We start from the raw sequence: 22,411 nt of genomic DNA, 5'->3' as shown, positions 1-22,411 counted from the left end.
CTTCCCAATAATCAAAACAGACATCAAGGGATGAGAATTTACTGTCTGTTGTTTGTTCCTGTCAAGCTGAAAAAGCTAGGTGACATGGAGGGACAGATTTTGTTGTTTCTTAGTAGCTAAGCTGGGAATAGATGAACAAAAAATTCTTTGGTCCTTTTATTTATTAACTCCCAACATCAAAACAGCGCCTTTCTTATGCCACCTGGGTTCATAAAATAAACAGAGTTATATTAGTAACTATTTTTTGTAGAAGAAATAAATGTCCAGTATTTTTCTAAGGCTATTTATATTCCATTTCAGAGAGTTGGCTGTAGTGACGCAGAACCTAGGTTCCAGGGAAATAAAGACAGGATAGAGTAAATGGGGAAGATACTGTTGTTTTATTTTTTAAGAGTGTATGAATTTATTTTAGAAGGGAATTTTTCTCTTTTTCAAAAGTTAGAGCGTTCAAGACTGTTTTTAGAGTAGAACCTAGTGGAAAGTTTTACCAGTAACTCAGTGACTCAAACAGGAAATATATTTGTTTTTAAACTTAGATTTTATTTTGTAATGCCAGATGGCATTATTGTGTTACATTTATTAGCAGACTCTAACTGCCTGTAGTCATGTGGAGTGGATAGGTACCTTTACTCCATACACTTTATTTGACTATAGAGTTAACAATGAGAATAATTTTTTGGGTGATATAAAATATGGTCTACATTAGTAGGGTAAAAAAGTCATAACCACATCACATCTGTTCTCCCCCATCTTAACTTACATGTTTTCATTTGCCTGCCCTGCCTTTTATTATTGAAGATGTTTATTTTCGAATTGGAGTAGCTTGGAATGGCAAGGAAAACTTGATTATTTTTATTCCAGCTCTCAAAGAAGTTATCAGCCTCTCATCAGTTTAATATTCCCTCTACCATCAGGGTCTGTCTTTAGAACTGAACCTTTGAGGTCGCCGTAAAAAGCAAATAAAAATCTGTGAATAAAGATTACTTTTCATTTATTTTAAGAAATGCCTGGGGGAAGAATAAATAACTGCTGAATACTCTTAGCAGCAGTGATAAGGACTGTCTGAGATATACTAATTTTTTAGCAGTGGAAATAGCTGCAATTTTGGTGCTTCTTCCTTAGTATCAACCCAGTCATGTCTGTACTTTCCGTACCTTTACACAGAAGTAATGGTGTAAACTTGTCTAGACCCGGTTGGGAATCGGCCATTGGCTATTCTACTGAAAACAAAATCACAGTTTAAGATTGATTTTTTTGTATGATGTACTTTGCCCTTTGTCTCCTAATAAAATATTTATTGTCCAGGAAAATAATTTTAACTGTGCAAACTCCCACGTTTGTTTCAGGTCGGTCTTCTCTTTTTCCCTTTGAAGATGCCTTCCTGGATGACAGTCATGGTGATCAGTCCTTGTCGTCTGGCTTAAGTTCTCCCACTCGCTGTCAAAATGGGGAACGAGTAGAACGCTACTCTAGAAAGGTGTTTGTTGGAGGCCTTCCTCCTGATATCGATGAAGGTACTGTGAGTTCATTAATGACTTTATAAAGGCCACGTTTGTGCTTTGAGTGATCTGACCCTGCCTCTCCTCTCCAAGGCAGCTTAAGCACATTCATATCTTAGTGAATGGGGAATGAGAACATTCAGTAGAGGGAGCAGTGATAGATTATGTACTTCATTTAGGTCTGCTGTTTATATGTGTTTATAAATAGCAGCTTCCCAACAGTATCCTGTTTCCTAGTTATTAATTTTGGGATAAATTTTAAAACAATAATGAGAGTTAACTTTTATGAAACTTACTACAATATAAGCCCATTGTTGTGCTAGGTGCTTCATGTTATAGTATTTCACTTAGTCCCCATTGCTATCCTATAAGGCGTATCCTACCAACTCCATTTTGTAGATGAGGAAATAAAGGATCAGAGAGAAACAATTTGTTTAGGATTGTGTAGCTCTAGTGCCATTGGAACACAAAATCACTTTTGTTTCCAGAGCTTTTGCTCATGTCCATCACACCTTACCATCTCATACTTTTAATACAAATACCTATTAATGAAGAGCCCCTCTTGTCTTTAAAGATTGAAGACTAGCCCTGACTGGTGTGGCTCAGTGGGTTGGGCATTGTCCCACAAAACAAAAGTTCCCCAATTCAATTCCCAGTCAGGGAACATGCCTGGGTAGGCTAGGTCCCAGGCTGGGGGTGTGCAAGAGGCAACTGATCTGATCTGATTGATGTTTCTCTCCTTCTTTCTCCCTCCTTTCCCCTCTCTCTAAAAACAAATAAAAAGTTTTAAAAGAATGAAGATTGATAATAAATTTTTAAATAATATTTTTGAGATTACCAATCCAAAAGTTAGTTTTTCTCTTATGCTTAAAACCAGTTAGCACATAGTAGGTTGTCAATAAATATTTGTTGAATGGATAAATGAAACATAATTGTGACAGAATTAATTTAAGGGGAAAAAACAACTCTGGTCCTCAGCCTTGGATCTGCTATAAAATATTGTTTTAAAAAACCTATTTTGCCAGCATTATTCTAGCTATGACATTTCTCTAATTTATCATACTTTTCTTTTTTTCATGATGAGAGAATTGTCTCTAAAAATAGTTTTATTTTAGACTTACTGCTTTGAAGTTGTACACAAATGGAGACTCATTTTCCTCCAAATTATTCTTGTATTAATGTTAATTTCATCTATTATATTTTTCTTTAAGACAAAGTTTTGATCAAGGCTGAGTGGCATCTTAAACCTGGGTAGTTGCCAAGTTATAACCTCCTGCTTTGAGTCAAAAGTCAGAAGGAAAAGATAAATATACTGAGCTGTAACTTTTAAAACATTTTTGTTACAGGATATGTAGTAGGTATGTATGAAAGAAACCAGTGACTTAACTTCTTCTTATCACCAAATAGAATTACCTACTTATTTCTCCTGCTGCTCACCAAAAGAATCATAACTATTTCTAAAATAATCTTACAGATTATTTTGGATTAATAACAATAATAATCTAGGAGTTGTAGTCTTAGAGATCTTGGAGATTATTTTACATGAGTGAAAGCATATTTTAAATATTCTTTGTACTTTTTGCCTTTTTTCTAAAAACAAAACATTCCTATTTTTAGAATCTCCTTTTTACTTGACAAGGAGGTCACCTTAGCTAACATCAGATTTTTTTTCTTCTAAATCCTTTATATACACTTTATATCAAGTGTATTGGCAGTGAAGGGAAATGAATCATGGTTAGAAACACATTCTTCGAGGGTGAAAGTAAATAACCAAATGTACCCCCCAAACGATTGGTATTTTACTTAGTGGGTTTGCCTTCTGTAAAAATGTTTTACAAAATTGCCCTCAAAACATTTTTTATATAAAAATACATGTTTTATACTATTCTGTTTGCAGTGTTTTCTTCTCTTTTATTAAGATTTCTTCTCTGTTTTGTAGATGAGATCACTGCCAGCTTTCGCAGGTTTGGACCTCTCGTTGTAGACTGGCCTCACAAAGCTGAAAGCAAGTCGTATTTTCCTCCTAAAGGTAATGCACTTAAAATATCTCCACTGCCTGCCTGTTGGAGAGCTAACTTGATAGTTCAGTAAAAAGCGGCCTTTTAACTCTTAAAATAGCTGTTGATTTTTTCCCAGTTAAGAAAACACTTAACATCAATCATTTTTTTGTGTCTTACTGTGTTTTGCTTGGAGACTGTTACCCCAGGAGTGCTCTGATTATTTCATGGTATCTATTTTATTGACAGTGAGATCCTGGGAGTCTGTTGTGAATGAGCCTTGTGCTGACTTTTCATTAGTTGGGAGAAAGCTTCTAGTGTTTTGAGAAATGTCAGTGATGGTAAAGGGAAAGATTATTTAGGGTCAAATTTTATAGATCTTATAAACCCCAAACTTGGAAAACCTAGTGACTGAAGATGGCATTACATGAGATTACCTTTATCCATGTCTGCCTGTTAAGCTACTTTGTTGGTGGGTGGAGAGAAAACTAGCAAAGGACTCTTCACATAACCTTGCTTCCCTTATTTTTGTTAGGCTTGTTTTTTATTATTATTTATGAGAGTATGTATTATTATTTGTTCATAGTTTGTCATATCTGTAGATTTGGCGATCTTTTCTGGTGATATTACTCTGGGTATGTTTAGATGTTTATAGAAGAGTGTTTGGGTTAAAGAGAAAGTTTTCTTCTTATGTTCTATAGATATATTTCAAGGATGCCTTTCATCTCTAAGGAATTGTTTTTTGGTGTGTGTTATTGGTGCATCACCCACTCTTAGAAGATGTAGTCAAAATACTTGGCCTTCCTGTGCCTTTTACAGGACTCAAATGATAGCTTAACCTAGGAAAGGCCAGTGGCTGCCTTTTATGTTTGGTTTCTTTGTTGCCTGTACTTCTCCCCACTTTCTTTATAGCCTATGAAAATGTTACTCACTAAAGAGGGCTGTTTGCTTTAACATACGTCTGTTAATTCTCTCCAAGAATTGTTAGAGTTAAAAAATTAGGTTTTATATTAATCAGAAAATATAAAAACCATGCTGATTTTTTCATTGAAGGAATGTGTTCACTCCTTTGTGGTGCATATATGACACTATATAAAGACATGTGTTTAAAAATGTTTTTAAGCCCTAACTAGTGTGGCTCGTGGGTCAGGCATTATTCTGCAAACAAGGTATTGCCAGTTCAGTTCCCAATCAGGGAACATGCCTGGGTTGCAGGCAGGGTTCTCAGTTGGAATCCTGCAGGGGCAACTGATGGATGTTTCCTATATCAATGTTTCTCCTCCTCTTTCTCCCTCCCTTCCTCTCTCTCTAAAAAGGAATAAATAAAATCTTTTTTAAAGAGTGCTCACCTGAAACCTATATAATTGTATTAACCAATGTCACCCCAATAAATTCAATTAAAAAAAAAAAACAGACTCATGGCAGCGCCAGCTCCTGCCTGAGCAGTGAGCTGCTTGCCAGACCCCAGGGAACACTTATGCACCTTACCCAGGCGTTGGCAATGGGCCTCAATCTGGAGGAGAGATGTTCTGGAAAAGTTGTCTCTGAAATAAATTTCTGTTAGTGTAAAAAGAAGAGTGTTAATAATTCATTGAATCAGAAGAGTAGTGTTATTTCAGTGAATGAATGAGTTCACCACACTGTACTGCATATAATGCACCCTGTAATGTCACACATATAAAAAGATATTCCTAAGAGTACTAGTTACACGTGCAAGTCAGAACAGTGTTATTTCAGTGAAAGAATGAGCTCCCATGATGTAGTTCATGTAACACACTCTGTAAAATGACAAGTATAAAAGATATGTCTAGGAGTGCCAGTTGAAAAGAAATTATGCTGATATATAAAAATAATTCTGAGATAAAAGATGTCAGATGATCATCAAAAATAGAAATGAAGATAAATATACTATCATATATCATTGTATACATTCTATTAAATGTGCTTCTGATATCTCTTTATGAATATATACATTTACATGAAATCTTAAATTTTATATAAATGGGATCACATTATACATGTTGTTTAACAACCTGCATTTCCCCTAGCGATGTCAACACCTTTCTACGAGAAATTTACGTTACTGTTAATGACCTTATTTTATTTAATCGGCCCTACTGATGATGGACATTGAAATTGCTTCCACATGTTTTCACTCACATATGAGGCTTCAGTGAATATCCTTATGCCTTCATCTTTTTGTTCTTTTCATGTAAAAATTACCTCTTAGGGTGAATTTTCAGAAGTGGCGTGTATGTTTATACATATTGCCAAGCTGCTGTTCAGAAAGGTCATACACATTTATATTCTCACTAATAGCACCCAGTTTACAAAACTTAGTTTTATTGAGGATTTGGGAATATGGCCTTTTTCAATCTTTGCCAATCCAGTGGTTAAAATAACTTTTTTTTTTTGGCATTTTTTTTATTGGCCATTTGAATTTATTTTACTTTTTTATGTTGTCATCTTGTTTCTCTCTGGAATTAATAATGGAGTAAGGCACAAGAAAGGACCCAGTCTTATTTTTCCAGTTAGTGTACCAGTCATCCCAACATTTATTGACTGTGCCTTTGTTCCTCATTGATTTGAATCATTAAAATTAAGTTTTGACTGGAAGGTCACCCCTTCTGTTTCTCAGTGGAGTGTACAAGTTTCTCTGGGCCTGCTCTGTCCGGTGGGACAGCTACTAGCCACATGGAGCTAAGGAGCACTTCAAATATGATTAATTTAAATCAAGATATTCTATTCTATTAAGTGTGAAATACACACTGATTTTAAAGACTTAGTTTTTAAAAATGTTATAACCACTAATTTTGTTTACATGTTAAAATGTAAGTTTCAGATATATTGGATTCAGTAAAGCATATTAAACTTAACCTCACCTATTTCTTTTTACCTTTTTAAATGTAGACATTGGAAAGTTTTCAGTTACCTATGTGAGCCATGTTTCTATTGGACAGCACTCCTCCAGAACAGAGATTGGCAAACTACCTGTTCTGTTTGTTTTTAAAGATTTTATTTATTTACTTTTAGAGATAAGGGAAAGGAGGGAGAAAGACAGGGAGAGAGACATCAATGTGTGAGAGATACATCTGTTGGTTGCCTCTCCCATGCCCCCAACTGGGGATCCTGCCCACAACCCAGGCTTGTGCCCTGAATGGGAATTGAACCAGTGACCTCTTGGTTTGCAGGCCAGCACTCAGTCCACTGAGTCATACCAGCCAGGGCAAACTGCCTGTTTTTGCAATGGTCCACAAGCTAAGGTTGGTTTTTATCATTTTAAAGGCTGTAAAAGCACACACACAAAGAAAAATATGTGACAGAGACAATATGTGGTCTTTAAATTCCTTTGCAGAAAGTCTGTTGACTACTACTCTAAAATAGCCCAGAACATTATTCAAATTAACTTCTAAGACCTCCTGTGACAGAGGAGGCATTTTATTTCAGAGGAAGTCTATATATTTGCAGAACTAATTATTAAATCTTGTTCTTCTGTTGAGTCAGATGCTTCCCTGCAATCTTTATCCATTGGTCAGTTGTGTCCTATAAAGTAAATCGGAATAAGCCATCATTGTGACATCGATCTCATGGTAATTAACACTATCAAATTTTTCTTCTCTTTTCCATGTTAAATATGTTCACTTCTCTTAGTCATACCTTATGCCTGATGGTTTCTGGACCACCATTCTTCTTGTCTAATATATAGATAGATCACTTTTACAATAGCCTACTTAAATTTGTTACTAAAAATTAAAGAGAGAATATTTGGGTTGGCCTGAGAAGTACAGAATTTAGAAGTTCTGTAAACTCCATGTTTTTTTGGCTCCACTCTTATATAACAGCATAATAATATAGAACTGTAGGACATTAGAACTGGTGCCCTTATTGTACAGCTGAGGTTAAGTTTGGAGATGGACCAGTGAGTGAGAGCCAGGACAGGAAGAGAATCTGGATCTCCTGATTCTGGTCCTCAGGCCTGTGTCCTCAGAGAGCAGGTTGCCTTTCTGGTGATTGGGGTCAAGAAAGGGAAATAATTATTATACTGTTGTCTCCTCTTTTGCTCTTAGCTAAAGCTTGAAGATTGACCTACTTGATAAGGACCTAGAGAAACTTGGTGTTATTTCAAGATTGGAGTTAACTTTGAGAATCTGTGCCCATTGCTTTGAATGTTGGGGACATCTAAATAATTTACCCCAGCCTATTCTGTGCCTTTTTCATGATGCCCCCCTTTTCTTAAATTCCTTGGGTTTTAATTCAGATTTGTGCTTTCTTGGTAAAGCCCCTTTTTCCAATTGTAGTTTTCTTTAGGTCACCTTAGGTTGGCCATTAGGTAGAGTTTGATTGGCTATATATGTTAGGATTATGTGTATGTAAGAGGGGAAAACATGAACCATCCACTATAGTTTTCTTCAGACTTTTTCTTAGAAAGTATATGCCTAATAAAATAAACAGAATCATTTATTCATCTATCAGGTTTACCTTATAGAGGCAGAGTAGGGTTTGTAAAACCATGATCATTTCCGTGAACTCTAGAGGGCTTAAAATCTGTGTATAGAAACAGTGGCCAGCACATCAACTGTCCTCTTAAGTGTTATTGGGTCAAGCAGAGTGGGAGGTGACAGAGAGTGGGACTCCCTACAGCACAAGAGCCTCTGAGGCATTTGAGCAACTGCCCAAGGGCGGGCAGAACCCTCTGGGTCACTGTCTGTGGGCCACAAGCAGGCAATTGCTTGGTATTCCCCAGAGCACCGCTGAGAACATGGGAGACCCAAGAAGGCTCGGAAGTCAGATTGTGTGTCTTTATGATAATCCTCAGGTCTCATGAACTTAGAGTCCCATGGGACAGATAAGAAAACAGTCAAGTGGTCACAAAATAAACATAGTTACAAATAGTGATAGTTCTCTAAAGGAAAAACAGAGAGACTTTTAAAAGGGGTGTGAGATTAGGTTGAGGATATGAAAGAGCTTCTCTGAGAAAATACTAGGAATTATGCAGACCTGAAAATTGAGGTGTTAACTGGAAAATATAGAGAAGGAAGTTCCAAGCAGAGGAGTACCATATGGGAAGTACTAAATATGAAATGAGCTTTAGTACCTTGAAGAAGTGAAGGAAGTGTGATTGGAATGTTATGAGGGAGGAGGAAATGATGCAGAAACTATTCCCCCAGACAGAGTAAGATGGCAAGGCATTTGTATGGTATTGTTTTTTTTTTTTTGGCGGGGAGGGTGAGACTGAAGCTGGGTCAAGTAGAAATATCAGTTTAAAATACCTTCAAATAGCTATTGATAAAATTGAAGCAAAATCTTGCTTTATGTTTTCTGCATTTAGTTCTTAATGATGAAAAGAAATCCATCTCTAATAAAAATATTAAAGAAAAGTTTCCTGTGATTGCATTCTCATGCATTTTAGTTCTGGAATAGTAGAGTTGAAATTGCAAGTCCTGGAAAGTGAGGTTCCCCCAAATGGTAGGGCATGAACCGAATCTCACATTCATACAGAATACTAATCAGCATCATTATGTTTATAATAGCTTGGGTGCATGTAATCTGCAGATAGTTGTTGAAAATGGATGGCAAGAGAACAGAATAACTGCAAACAGGGCTTAGGTCTTAGTGCAAATGCTCATGCAGCATTGAAAATATCAAATCATCTAATATTTGTTGCACAACAGTCTGTGCAAGAATCTATATTTCGTTGTGGGAGAGCAGAGAAGATGCCATTCTTGTTTTTGAGAAGGCTGTAGTTTTCCAGTGGAGACATGAAAACACAGATGTGAAACGTTAGGTAATGGTAAAGAGCATGGATTCTGGAATTAGCCATGCTGGGCTCCCCCACTTAGTAGTTCTGTGACTTTAGGCATGCTCTTTAGCCTTTCTGTGCCCTAGTTTCATCACCTGCAAAAGAGGGATAATAATAGTAATAATTGTACCTACATCACAAGGTTGTGATGAGAATTAAAGTAAGTAAATTCTTGTGAAGTGCTTCAACAGTCCCTGCATATAGTAGTTATTATAAATGGTAATGAAATTTTTATTAAAATACAGATCAACTTACGGTTAGTGACAAGTGAGTAAAATATTGTAGGCATCCAGAGGAGGAACAGATTACTCTGGGCTGAGCAAGACCTTGGTCTTAAAGCTGGGCCCAAGAGAATAAGTAGGAATTGCCAGCAACTGGAATTACGATAATTAGGATGGCTAACAGTTACTGAGGGCATGTTGTGATCCAGAGAACTGGTTACTATCATCTATGCTTAATCTCATTTAATCTTCCCAGCTCCACAAGGTAGGCACCCTTATTATTCCCATTTTACAGAGGAAGAAAGAGGTTTAGAAAAAGGTAAATTGTCCACAGTCATGAGTTAAATGATAGGACTGGGATTTGAGCCTAAACAGGCTGACCTCAGAATCCCAAATTTCGTAAAAGTTACACTATACGATTCTCATTTGGGAAAAACAATGGTCCAGAGAATAAGAATGGCCCAGAGGCCCTGACTAGTGTGGCTTGGTGGGTTGGGGGTCATCCTGAACCAAAAGTTCACAGGTTTGATTCCCAGTCAAGGCACATACCTGGATTGTGGACCAGGTCCCTGGTTGGGAGTGTGGGAGAGGCAAATTGATGTTTCTCTCATACTTTCTCTTCTTCCTTTCTCCCTTCTTTCCCCTCTCTCTGGCCCAGAGAATAAGAGTGGCCCTGCATATTCAAGGCAGGTGTTAATTAAGGCAGGGTTATTATGTGCTTGTTTCTCTCCCAGGCCTAGCACTTGGGCCTGGTAACAGTGATCAAGAGTACAGGCTCTGGAATATTCATCTTCTTAAATCCCTGTCTCTTTTAAAATCTACAAAATGGAAAAATAATGGTGGCTACTTTTAGTTTGCTTTGAGGATTAAATGAGAAAATACACATGGAATACTTTCATAATGCCCAGACATCATTGCAGGCTTTTTTTTTTTTTAAGTAAGGGACAGGTTGTTTATTTTAATATGGTTTTGTTTTTTTGAAGCATGATGAGTAAAACCTAAAACCATTTAGGAGTTTTCTATAGTCAGGCTTATAAGAAGTAATGGGGACCACAAAGACCTAAGATATTTGCATTGAGTTATTAGTCAAATGAGGGGAGAAGAGGACCAATGGATTTTAGTAAGAGAGAGTAGATCATGATGGTGGCAGATTTGATGGCTGGGTTGTACTAGACATTTCTTCCACTGGATGGGAGAATCATGGCACTGCTGAAAGTAGCAAAGACAATAGAGAGAAAACCAGTTTGGTGTAATGATTTAATTAAATATATGTAAAGTTTGGTATGTCCTCACCTCTTCTCTGAGAAGACATTACTAATGAGCAATTGGAATTGTGGTTAGGGATTTTGGGAAAAGAGACAGTGGCTGGAGGTTACATCTTTCAAGAGTCATCTTTGTAGCAAGGAGTGAAAAGAAAATGAAAAACAGTTATGAGTACATTTTGTCAAGAAGCAAAAGAAGAGGACATGGCAGTGGAGATGTGGGTTGAGTGAAGGGTTGGGAGTGCATCTGTGGCTGTAGAGGCTAAAGGAAAGAAGTGGCAAGAAGGAATAGTCACCACCACCAGTGCAGGGTTATTGAGAAGTCCTTCATGGAGTGGAGATGAGTGTGTGGCCCGCTTTGTCGATATGCAATCACAGTAATTTCTATTGTTGTTCTAAACATAGGCCTTAGTATTGTAATGAAGTAGTAAAACCAGAACAAAGCAATCTGCTTTGCATTGAGCAAGCGTTATCTCATAAATAGTAAGAATAATTCTGCCTCCACAGAAGAACCAACTCTCATCATTTTTCTGTTTCCTTTCAGTCTTTATTTGTACATATATACAAAAGATCTTTTGTGGGGGTGTAATAGCAAATACACACTTTTCTATCCTCCTTCCTCCCATATTTTTACTTAATTTTCATAAAGAGGCTTCCTAACCTATTGTTGTACCATAATTTACTTGCTTGTTGATCATTTAGGCTATTACAAAAATGCTTCTGTTAATATATTTTTGTATATGGTTTTTCTTTCATACTAGTTTCTTTAGGATAAATTTGCAAAAGTTTAACCAAAGTTAAAAGAAATTAAAATCTTAATGACTCCGGATTTGATATCACATGGCTTCCCAAAGCAGTTTTCTTTATTGAAGTTTATGCTAATTTGGACATCTGCTACACATTTTTTGCTTAGTTCCAAGTTAGAAAAATGGTACATTGCATTTGTGGACTTACCATTTTGCCTGTATATTTGGAAAATGAGGGACCCCTGCAGAAGCCAAGAACACATTAATATGGATCTTGTACTTGAAGCTTTAAACCTGTTCCTCAGGTCTATGTTGAACCTTCGGTGTCCTGTGGCATCATGTCCTGTCGTTCTCTCCCTTACTCTGGCCACAGTGACTTTTTTGTTATCCCTTGAAGTCAACTCAGGCTTCTCAGGGTCTTAGTACTTCTGTTTGTCTTAAGCCATCTTCCCCCGATTTCTGAATGGACGGCTCATCTCTTCCCTTAGACTCCTGTTCAAATGTCACCTTAACACAGAGCTCTTTCCCGACTTCCTTATCAATAAAATAGGTGCCCCTCTGTCCTCTTGCTCTCTTTTCCTCTTTCCTTCATTTTAGTTTTCTTCACCGTGTTTTCCGTGACCTGAAAAAAATTGTATGTGTTTTTCTGTCTGTGTTCCGGGTTGGAATGTAAGTTTCAATGAGAGTAGGCTTTTTAATATTATGTTTTAATCCCTGCTCAATACCCAGGGCCTTGCATACCTGCCTCACAATGGCTAGCCCTCAGAAACTTGTTGAATGAACCAGTTGGATCTTTGCAAATGATGAGTTCATCACTTGCTTAGCAAGTAGAGTCCATCAGATTTTAGACCTGGTAAGATCACCTTACTAACACAATTTAAACTGAGGCTCAAAGAGGTAAAGAATCTTTTCCAAAGTGCACACAGATTTTATAGTATTTTACCTGGTGAATTATAAAGGAAGTCATTTTTATTTGTTTTGTAAGTCTGCATTATTTGTGGGAAAGGAAGGTAGATTTAAAGTATCTAATCTGACAAATTGTGTTGTTATTTTTTATTTTTTAGATTCAATGTTCTTTATTTGTTTCTAAATGTGTACACTGGCAATATAATGAAGGCCCCTTCTGTACACATGTATGACAAGGTCAAAAAGCAACATTATCCTGAAACTCTGGGCTTTGCATATTTTCTTGGAACCTGTAATAGAAATCACACTTTTTTTTAAAAAAATTACTTTATTGTTGTTCAATTACAGTTGTCTGCATTTTCTCTCCACCCCTCTGCCACCACGCATCACTAGCCATCAGAGAGATGCAAATTAAAACCACAATGAGATACCACTTCACCCAGATCAGAATGGCCATCATAAATAAATCAACAAACAGGTGTTGGAGAGGATGCAGAGAAAAGGGAACCGTAGTGTGCTGTCCATGGGAATGCAGACTGGTGCAGCCACTGTGGAAAACAGTATGGAATTTCCTCAGAAAACTAAAAATGGAACTGCCTTTTGACCCAGCAGTTCCACACTTTTTTTTTTTTTTTGGCCAGCCTGATATCTTTTTTTGTTTTTTTTCTTATCTTTCTTTTGTCCATTTTTAAAATTTCATGTTGTTCAAGTACAGTTGTCTGCCTTTTCTCCACCTCTTCTTTTATTTATAAATAAATATAAATCTATTTAATTGATTGTTTATTGTTAATAATGATTTATTAATAGTTTATTAAAACCACAATGAGATACCACTTCACCCAGATCAGAATGGGTATAAATAATCATGGCAATGATTATTTATTATTATAATAAATAATAATTGTATTATTTATAAGGCTGTTGTTTATATAAAAATTAGTAACTCAAGCTGTATGACCCATGGTACACTTTCATAGCTATTTAAAAATGAAAGTGATCCTTGGCTTTTTCCTGAATTCTTCTATTCTGTCATTCATACTAACATAGTTGGGGCGTTTCCAAGAGCTGGTTTAGGATGAAATTGTACTTCCCAGCTGCCCTTTAGCTATAGTTGAAATAGCCGTGGAATCCTGCCTCTTGGGTCATCCCGCCATTTCTGGATATGTGTGCATTGCTTCATACTTGAGTTTTGACTGCAAAGATAAGCAGTTCTCTTGTGCTACCTCACCTTGAGAAGGTGGTTATTAGTGACACGGAAGCCCCAGAATAGGAGCTGTGATAGAACCAGGTGCCACGGAGACTGTGCTGGGAGTGGCAGGCTGCAGGAGTTGGAACAGTGGAAATTCTCCTTTGTTGTAAGATTCTACCATTATCATGACACAGCTCTTCTCTGCATGTGTGTTCGTCTCTGTGGGCAAATTGTTTTCATATTTCTAGTTTAATTCCAGAGAGAGGGAATCTGATTGGCCCAGTTCATCTTTTGATATCTAACTGTGACATAGGCCATCCTGATTTAGCAGCCTTAGAATCCTTGACTCCTTGTTTAAAACAAACAATAATGGCTTAGTTCTGCTTCCCTGAGCATGGGACTATGAGTGTGGCAGCTAGGAAGATAAGTTGGGTATGACAGGCTTAAAGAGGGGAGACTCTTTTGTAGCTCCAGTGACAGCAACTTTGGATGTGAGCTATTCCTGGAGCCTTCTGCCCTTGGTTCTGTACTAAGCAGCTGCTCCTGGTACTGCCATTAGTTTCTCCTCTTGTGATGGGGTTGGGGCCAAGGAAAGGAGCTGGCATCTCCTAGGCAGTAAGCACAGCTGCACTTCCACTCTTGGCACAGACCTCTGGGGCAAAGGCAAGGATGGCATCCAGCTGCAGATGTTGGACAGGAGACTGGCCATGTGGCTCTGAAACTGTTCAGAAGTCAGTGATGCTGGCAGTGGAATGGAGGAAGCTGTCATGCTCAGCGCACTTGGGCAACCAGCTTCAGCTCTAGCAGTCCAGGTGCACAGGGTTCAGGTGAACAGGAACAGTAACAGTCACCCATGTTTATGCAAGAGTGACACATGCCTTGCGCTCTGATGGTTCCCACCCACCTTGAGTAAAGTGTGTACTTCTGAGTGGTTCTTTCTGCTGGTGGTCATGTGTTTCCTCTGCACTGGCCGGACTGGCTAGACAGCTGGTCCTTGTGACCAAGGTCATGCAGTTGTGGAAGTTTATACAATACCAGCACGGTTTGTGAACCTGGCGTAAATCAGGCCACATGGGATTCAGGTGGACTTTGAGCCAACTAGGTAAGGAGTTGCTGTTTGAAGAACAGGAAAGGGGCTCTGCTTTAAATGGACAAAAATAGGTCTTTGTGAATCTACAGTGGGCTGATCCATGGCATCTATTTCTTTTTCTTTCAGTTTGTCTAAATCTGGCTTTGAGAAGGCAAGTTTTCAAACTTCACATTTTTTCCCCTTGTAGCATAACTTGAATGGAAATAAGTCAGTGTTGTTTTAGGCCCAAATTCAAAGTTTTCCCACCTTTTGAGTTACATAAACCGATCAGATTGAAACACAAAGGCATTTTAACCTGAACTTAACCTTTTGCAGGTTCTAAGCTCTGGAGTAATACTTTGCCTCCCACCCTTTTTTTAACACAGGCTCTGGCTTGTAGTACTCACACTCTTTGGTGAATCCTATATTTTAATATGTAATTAATTGACGTTTTTATTTTCAGGAAGGATTTTCTTGTGAAAAATACCCATATTTTTTATGGGTATTTTATGCCTTAGCAGGCTGAGGCACTGCAAAGCAGCAAGAGTGGGCTTTTTGTTTTTTTTCTGTTTTGACATATGGAACAGCATCCTATTGTTGCTTTTAAAAGCTTAGCATACCCTCAGTTCACATTGTTTTATTAAACATTTATCAGAAGATGAATGGTGAGAGTTAGTCTTCTCTTTCAAAGCGTTTATAGCTTAAAGGACTGAACAGAAAACGGTAGGCAGTAGGAATGTACAGGCCACAGGACAGAGTCTGAGCAGACACACAAATAACAGGGACATCTTAATAGTCTGTCACAACAACACCTGTTTCGCTAGGACCAGGCAGAAGTGCTGGAAAGGGGTAGAAGCCAAAACCACCCCTGATGAGAACTTTCTTTTTATTTTTAAGATTTTATTTTTATTATTTATTTTTAGAGAGGGAAGAGAGGGAGAAAGAGAGAGAGAGAGAGAAACATCAATGTGCGGTTGCTGGGGGTCATGGCCTGCAACCCAGGCATGTACCCTGACTAGGAATCAAACCTGCTACACTTTGGTTCACAGCCCGCGCTCAACCCAGTGAGCTACACCAGCCAGGGGCAAGAACTTTCTTTGGAGGAAAAAAGATTTCAGAAAATGAAATGGAAGGTGCAAACTTAGCAGGCTGAGGCAGAGAGGATGTGTTAGAAGAGGGTGTAGCTTGGGACAGGACTTGTTGATAGTCAGGCATTGGATAAGGGCTAAGGCTATGAGCAAGTGAGACCAAGAGAGAATATGTCAGTTCAAAGAGTTTGAAATGAGAAGCTTACTGGGAGGACCTGGTGAAAAATTTTGAAAGCTGAGAAGAAAGACTTGGGTTGTCTTTCAGAATAGAATGGATAGCCTCAGTCTTGGGAAAGGGAAATGGTGGCACAGAGAAAACCCATTGAAAACATTAAGAAAAATATTTGAGCCCTGGCCAGGTGGCTCAGTCAATTGGAGCATTGTCCCGTACACCAAAAGGTTGAGAGTTCAATCCCAGTCAGGGCATGTATCTAGGTTGCAGGTTCTATCCCCAGTCGGGGCACGTACATGAGGCAACTGATCGATATTTCTCTCTCACATCAGTGTTTTCTATTTCTCTCTCTTCCTCTCCTCTCTCTTACCCTCCTCTTTCTCTAAAATCAAAAAACATATCCTCCAGTGAGGATTTAAAAAAAATTCATTAGAGGAGTATTAAAGTGCAAAGGAGAGGAGAAATTAGATTGTCAAAGTTCTGGCAGTATACAAGGCCAGACTAAAGCATCATCTGTAGGAAAGTGTCTTCCAGATTAAAATGCAGAGTTTCCAGTTGTATGATGCTGGATGAGGGAGAGAACAAGCAGCAGGGCAAGAGCTGGGCATTTGTGGACTCAGATGTGGGCACCAGCAGCTGCTGCCTAAATGCCATGGAGCAAGTGATTTAATCTTTGAACCTCAGTCTACTTACCTGAGTTTATACTACTCAGGATTAATACTACTTGGGTTATTGAAAGGATTATGTGAGACTGTGTACCTATGCACCAACACAGTACTTAGGTTTAATAGGGGATAAATAATATTAGTGTCCTTTGCCCTGATGGAAATGTTAATGCTTGTTGATAATAACACTGCCCAACTATTTTGTCCAGTCCCTCTCATACCCCATAGTGTGGTCTCAGTTTTCAGTCAGGTGCTTGTTAAAACTAACTGTAATGAAAATTGACAGATTGGCAGATTTCACAAGGACCCCTTTTATATGGAATGTGTGGTTACATAAAAAGAGCAGACTTGAAGCCCAGGTTCCCCAGGTCACTACCAGGTCACTTCACTGCCCTCCAGGGCTGTGAAGGACTTTACTAAGAACGCAGGAAGTAGATTGCAGTTTCCAACAACTGTAAGGTGATTCTACCAGTCAGACTTATTTTCTTGTTCATTCCTACCTTCCCCCACTCCTGCCTGCCAAGCAACAAGCCCACAGAGCAACAGTTACTAGTGTAATAGACAAAACAGGCTAGAGCTCAAAATATTTGGGTAATAGAGTCAAAGACATAAGATTGGTTCTGAATCAAGGGAAATGTTTAGGAATCCATGGAGCTACTCAGTACCTGCAGAACCATCTCTACATTTTAATTTAGGCTAATTCCTTCACTTGGAATGTCCTTTGTCAATTTTTCACCTGTGCTGTACTATTAAGGTCTGGCTTCTGTGCTACCATCTATAGAAATTCTTCCCTGATTTTTCTATCCATGGCTTTACTGGAAAAAAATTGTTTTCTTTCTATGAAGTTCAACTGTAAAAAAAATATGTTTTTAAAAATACTACTTAGGATCCTTAATGCATTGTTTCTAGGTTAAAGTTCTTTTTGCACTTATTCTTCATGACCTTATTGCACTAGCTTACAAATTTTTTGAGAATGAGAACTTACTCATGTCAGTATTCCCTCACAGTGCCTAGCACGCGTAGTAGGTGTTCAGTAAGTTGTAGAGATCAGCTGTTCTCATTCAAGAGGGAAATTTTAAGAAATCCAGTTCAGAGACCTGCATTTTTCTCCAGGCAGCAGGTAGAGGGTTGATGAGCTGCTTTACTTCTTCCCACCCAGTGCCCCCAATCCTATAGTCTGTTTAACTCTACTCATGTTTTCCACATGAAATGACCCTTTGACCCTTCAATGCCTTTGCTCCTTCCTGACCTTGGAGTGCCCTTACTTTCTGGAAAAGTAATTCTCTTCCAGCTCAGATATGGCCTTTGCTATATAGCTTTCCCTGATGTTTGTATGCTTCTGCTCCATTTGTCTCTCACCAGTGTTCTGTAGGACATATCCCCAAAACAGCACTGTTCACATTGCTTATTTATTTATTTACAGGCTGAGTTTTTTAGGGCAGGGTTCTTCCTTAGCTTATTCATCTTTGTGGCTTCAGTGCCTAGCATCATACCTTGTACCTTCTAAATATTTTTGCTGGTATTGAATTGAATCCCAAGACAGACTCCTGAGGCAAACCAGGTAAGTCCTCTGACCTGAAAGTCAAGGTCAGAGAGAATGTTTGTAACAGACTTCTTGTGCCAAAAAAATAAAAAAGTCTGAACTCAGGCAGCTCTGTCTGGAGAGATGCCCTTCAGGCCTCTCTAGGAAGGTCATAGGAAATCAGGGAGCCTGGATTCTGTATAAGGAGAGATTTCTCTGCCTGTTCAGGCCGTGGATCCTTCCTTCTGAGGCTGATCTCACTTAATCAGAAACTGGCCATTGCTTGGTCATCCACCATTTTTTGAAGGCAGCAGCAGCTCAGGGCACAGCCCTGTAAGCTAGAATTGATTTCCTACTGTAGTTGATATTGAAACTATAAATCCCTAAGAGCATTAGTTGATTTTAAGAAGTGTTGGGCCTTTGTAAAGACCACACAACTCTTTAGAGAATGAGAGAGGTATATTACCCTCTTCTCCAGAAAGACCACATTGTGGTTTTTAAATTTTTAAATCATTTTTACAAACCTTTATTTAAAAAAATTTCAAACCTACAAAAAAGTTACAAGAATAGTACAAAGAAAACCTATATAGCCATCCTCTGGATTCACCAGTTGTTCGCATTTTGCTACATTTGCTCTCTTTCTTTTTTCTGTCCCTGTGTGTATTTTCTGTATGGATATATTGTTGATGAATCATCTGAGAGTAGTTATAGACGTCAAGGCCCTCCTAAGTGCTGTAGCATGTCTCCTGAGAACAGGAGTTGCCCAGATTGCTTCAGTAATGTGTTTTAGAGCTGTTTTATTATTTTTTTAATCCAAGAGCTGGTCATAGGCTCGCCTTAGATTTAATTTTTGTATCTTTTTTCATTTACTTTGGAATTACTGATCGTTTCCTCATAATGAGATGCAGGTGAAACACTGTTAGCAGGAGGACTATGTAGGTGGTGCCTACAAAGGACACAGAACAGGGTGGACAGAGTATTGTGATGTCAGTTCACCCTTTGTTGGTAATGTTGAGTTTAATCATTGGGTTGAGGTTTCATCTGCCAGATTCCTCCATTGTAAAAGAACCTTTTCCTCCCTTTGCAACACTCATCTGTGAAGTGGTACTGTAAGATTTTGTGACTGTCCTGTATCCCTTCCCCAAATTCACCCACTGGTTTTAGGGCACACTGACAATTCTTGCTTAAGTCGATTATTACTGTTACAGTGATATTCATTTTATTAAAATCTTATTTAATTTGGTGATACCTGTTCTTTAAATCCCTCAAGAACCTTCATTCTAAATATATAACTTAAAAATACAGTGAAAACCAATAAACATCTTTACTAAATAAGAAAATTTGATTGACCTAAATAAAACTAAATCTAAACTTCTCATGATTATTTTGGAATTCATCATTTCAGCTCTTCTAAATTAGATTTTGTGGGCTTTAGAGCAAATATAGCTACATAAGCCTTGAATTTTAGGATTGAAGCTCGGGTGACCACTTCTTGTTACTAAAATACTTTCTTTGTTTATTATTATTTGTTGTTACTTCTGTGGCAAATGATCATTATCACAAAATGACAATAAATAATAAATTGACACATGAAAATTTATCTTACCATTTTTGGTGAGACAGTGTAAGTTAATGGCTAAAGAGTTTGAGCTCTGGAAACTGACTTAGGTTTTAATTCTAAATTTAATTTTTACATTTTAATCTGAGGTGTCCCTTAACCTCTTGGAGTTTGTTTCCTCATCTGTAAAATGGTGGTAATAACAACTGTGTTTACTTCATAGAATTGCTATGAGAATGAAAAGAGCTAACAGACGTAAAGTGCTTGCTTATTAATTAGCAAAGTGCCTGGCGCATTTTAAGCACTTAGGAACTGAAGTTTGTGGTCATGAAGTTGGTGGTGATTGTTATTTGCACTAGGGATCTGTATTAAAAATTATAACATGCAAAATTATGTGTTTAAGCACTCAGGAAGCTTTGTTTTTTGAAAGGTAGCCAAGAACATTTTGAAGGTTGTTATACTTAATGTGTTTTCAAGTATTAAGAGAAAAAAATCTTTTAATTAAATTTTCCCTTTAAAAACGTGGCCAAGTAAAATGGAATTTTCCCAATTTAGCACATTCATCCCCCCCATACCTTCCTGTTCCTCTTTACCACAGAGGAGTGCATTTGTCAGCCCAGGCTTGTCCAGAAATCCCTCACTATTCTGCCCTTCCTCCCCCAGCCTGTTTGGCACCAGTGGAAAGCAAGCAGTTTTGTGCCATCTATTCTGCCTGTAATCCAGGGCCGTGGTGGTGACAGTGCCAAGGGTTCCTACCGCTTCCCCGGAGCCCGTTTTTCCACCCACAGACTGGCTCTGAGTTGAGGGCCTCTTGTAGGTCACCGTGTCTCCAAAGTACCCACATACTTCTCAGGTGTTTGGGAAACAAGGTCACCAGTTCTGAAACTTGAGGAGTTTTATAACCCTGTTATCTCTCTGGCTCAGAGGTGAGGGAGTTTATCATTTTTTGGAAAAGTTTTTCTATATCTTTCAAACTAATAGAAGAACCTGAGATCATAGTGACAGTTTGAAGAGCTTAATTTATAGGTATAATAGGTTTTTATTTAAAGAGTGTATTAACATCAGCAAAGATACCCCATCTGAGCATTCTCTTTCTTGGTGGAAATGGCTAATGACATATGAAAGCAAATATTCAGTCACTTTGTTTGTTTATAGTAATAGTCAACCTGTCATTCAAAAAAACTTCAATTAAGGTTTCTCTTTATTATCTAGATTACTGCCCTTTATTCATCAAATGTATGCAAATACAAAATAAAAAGTATATATCATTAATTTAAACCCTATTTTAAGTGAGACATATGCAAAACTTAATTTTACATATCACATAAATAACTGAAAATATAATAAAAGAAAAATTGACATTTGCATGATATCCTATCTTCACATATAGAGTTTACAGAGTATCTTCACATACGTTATTTTATAACATACATTTCTGTAAGATAATCAGGACAAATACTTATTTTTATTCTACAGAGAAAAGAGCCAAGACTTAGACATTTTTAATTAATATTCAAATTCATAGTTTTATCAGTTACGAGGTGACCTTGAACAAGTCTCTTAATCACTGTAATTTCTATAACTGTAAAACAGAATTTAAAATAGGGGCTACCTCCCAGGTGTGTGTGAAGATGAAATGAATTAATACCCATAAGGCACTTAGAGCAGTGCCTGGTGCGTGGTAGATGCTCAGTGGATGGTAGCTACTAGCTGTTGTTACCACACACAGTAAATGTTAGGTCTTAGACCCAGATCCAGACCCTCTGATTGCTAGTCTAGAACTCTTTTCATAGTACCTTGTGGAATTTGCCTTTTAGTAAATCATTGATTTAATTTCTACCTCACATTGACCTTGTTATTCTTGAAGGGATCTTTTTCTACTTTGTTTACTTTGACCTTGAATTTTTGAAGATCAAGAGGGAAATGTATTGGAAGGAGTCTTCCTCCCTAATTTTTTTTTTAATCCTCTGAATTTTGTTGTTATCCTGGTTTGCTTGACCTAGGGGTCATCTATCAGAAGGTGTTTTAGTAGGCGAAAGTATCATAAGGCTGTTTTCATGAGTGATTTGTAGTGTTTCTGGTGCATTTTGTTTTGCTTGGGAGGCCTGAGGTAGGAAGTAGGATTGAAGGAAATTGCTGGACCTGAGTCACACACATCATCTGTAGTGCCAAGATAATATTGTCATTATTGAGAGTGGCAGCTTGCTGACCAGGGCATAGAGATGATTTGTTGTAAAAGAGCCATCTTGAAGAAATTGGTAGCATATTATGGACCATTTCCTGGGAAAGGGAAATAAGTTGTTTGTAGACATTTTTCTTGGTAATAACATTGTCGTAGGCTTTTACTTGTGACTCCGAGTTGTTTTTACTCTGCTCACTGCCAGTGTTGACTTCTAGACTGAGATAGGCCTGAGTGGAAATCTGCATGCCTTTGTGGGAGCTACTCAGCTGCTCCGGGGAGATACCCTCCTTTTCCTCTGATGCCCAAATTGAACCCAGTGCAGGATTTGATGTGGAAGATTGCAGAGAGCGGGCAGTGACGTGCAGGAAAGGGACAGTCAGCCCAGTGGCCTTCCAGTGGCAAGGTGCTGGGGACAGGCCCAGCTCACTGGCGTGCCCCACGCCCAGGCCTTTTTGATGTGTCTGTGCACAGTGCACACAGGCAGGGTGCTGTCCTAGAACAGGATATCCTGTGTGCCCCTTAGGGCCTTTGTGGA

The 22,411-nt window shown here is 38.1% G+C and overlaps 1 protein-coding gene across 7 annotated transcripts in view; it reads left to right on the top strand.

Moving 5' to 3' along the window:
- CPEB3 (cytoplasmic polyadenylation element binding protein 3) overlaps positions 1 to 22,411 on the top strand; it is a 177,528-nt gene that overhangs the window by 103,399 nt on the left and 51,718 nt on the right. For 6 of the 7 annotated variants that reach the window (XM_045854203.1, XM_045854204.1, XM_045854209.1 and 3 more), the window contains 2 exons: positions 1,347 to 1,514; positions 3,439 to 3,528. In XM_045854203.1, coding sequence (XP_045710159.1) covers positions 1,347 to 1,514; positions 3,439 to 3,528 — 258 coding nt within the window. The remainder of the gene's footprint in view (positions 1 to 1,346; positions 1,515 to 3,438; positions 3,529 to 22,411) is intronic. The other variant, XM_045854207.1, reaches the window with a different exon arrangement.

This window comes from Phyllostomus hastatus, unplaced genomic scaffold (assembly GCF_019186645.2).
Source record: "Phyllostomus hastatus isolate PE091 unplaced genomic scaffold, TTU_PhHast_1.1 phas_scaffold_1066, whole genome shotgun sequence".
Classification (NCBI taxonomy): Eukaryota; Metazoa; Chordata; class Mammalia; order Chiroptera; family Phyllostomidae; genus Phyllostomus; species Phyllostomus hastatus.
The sequence above is the reverse complement of the archived record's forward strand: the minus strand, read 5'-3'. Positions and strand labels throughout refer to the sequence as shown.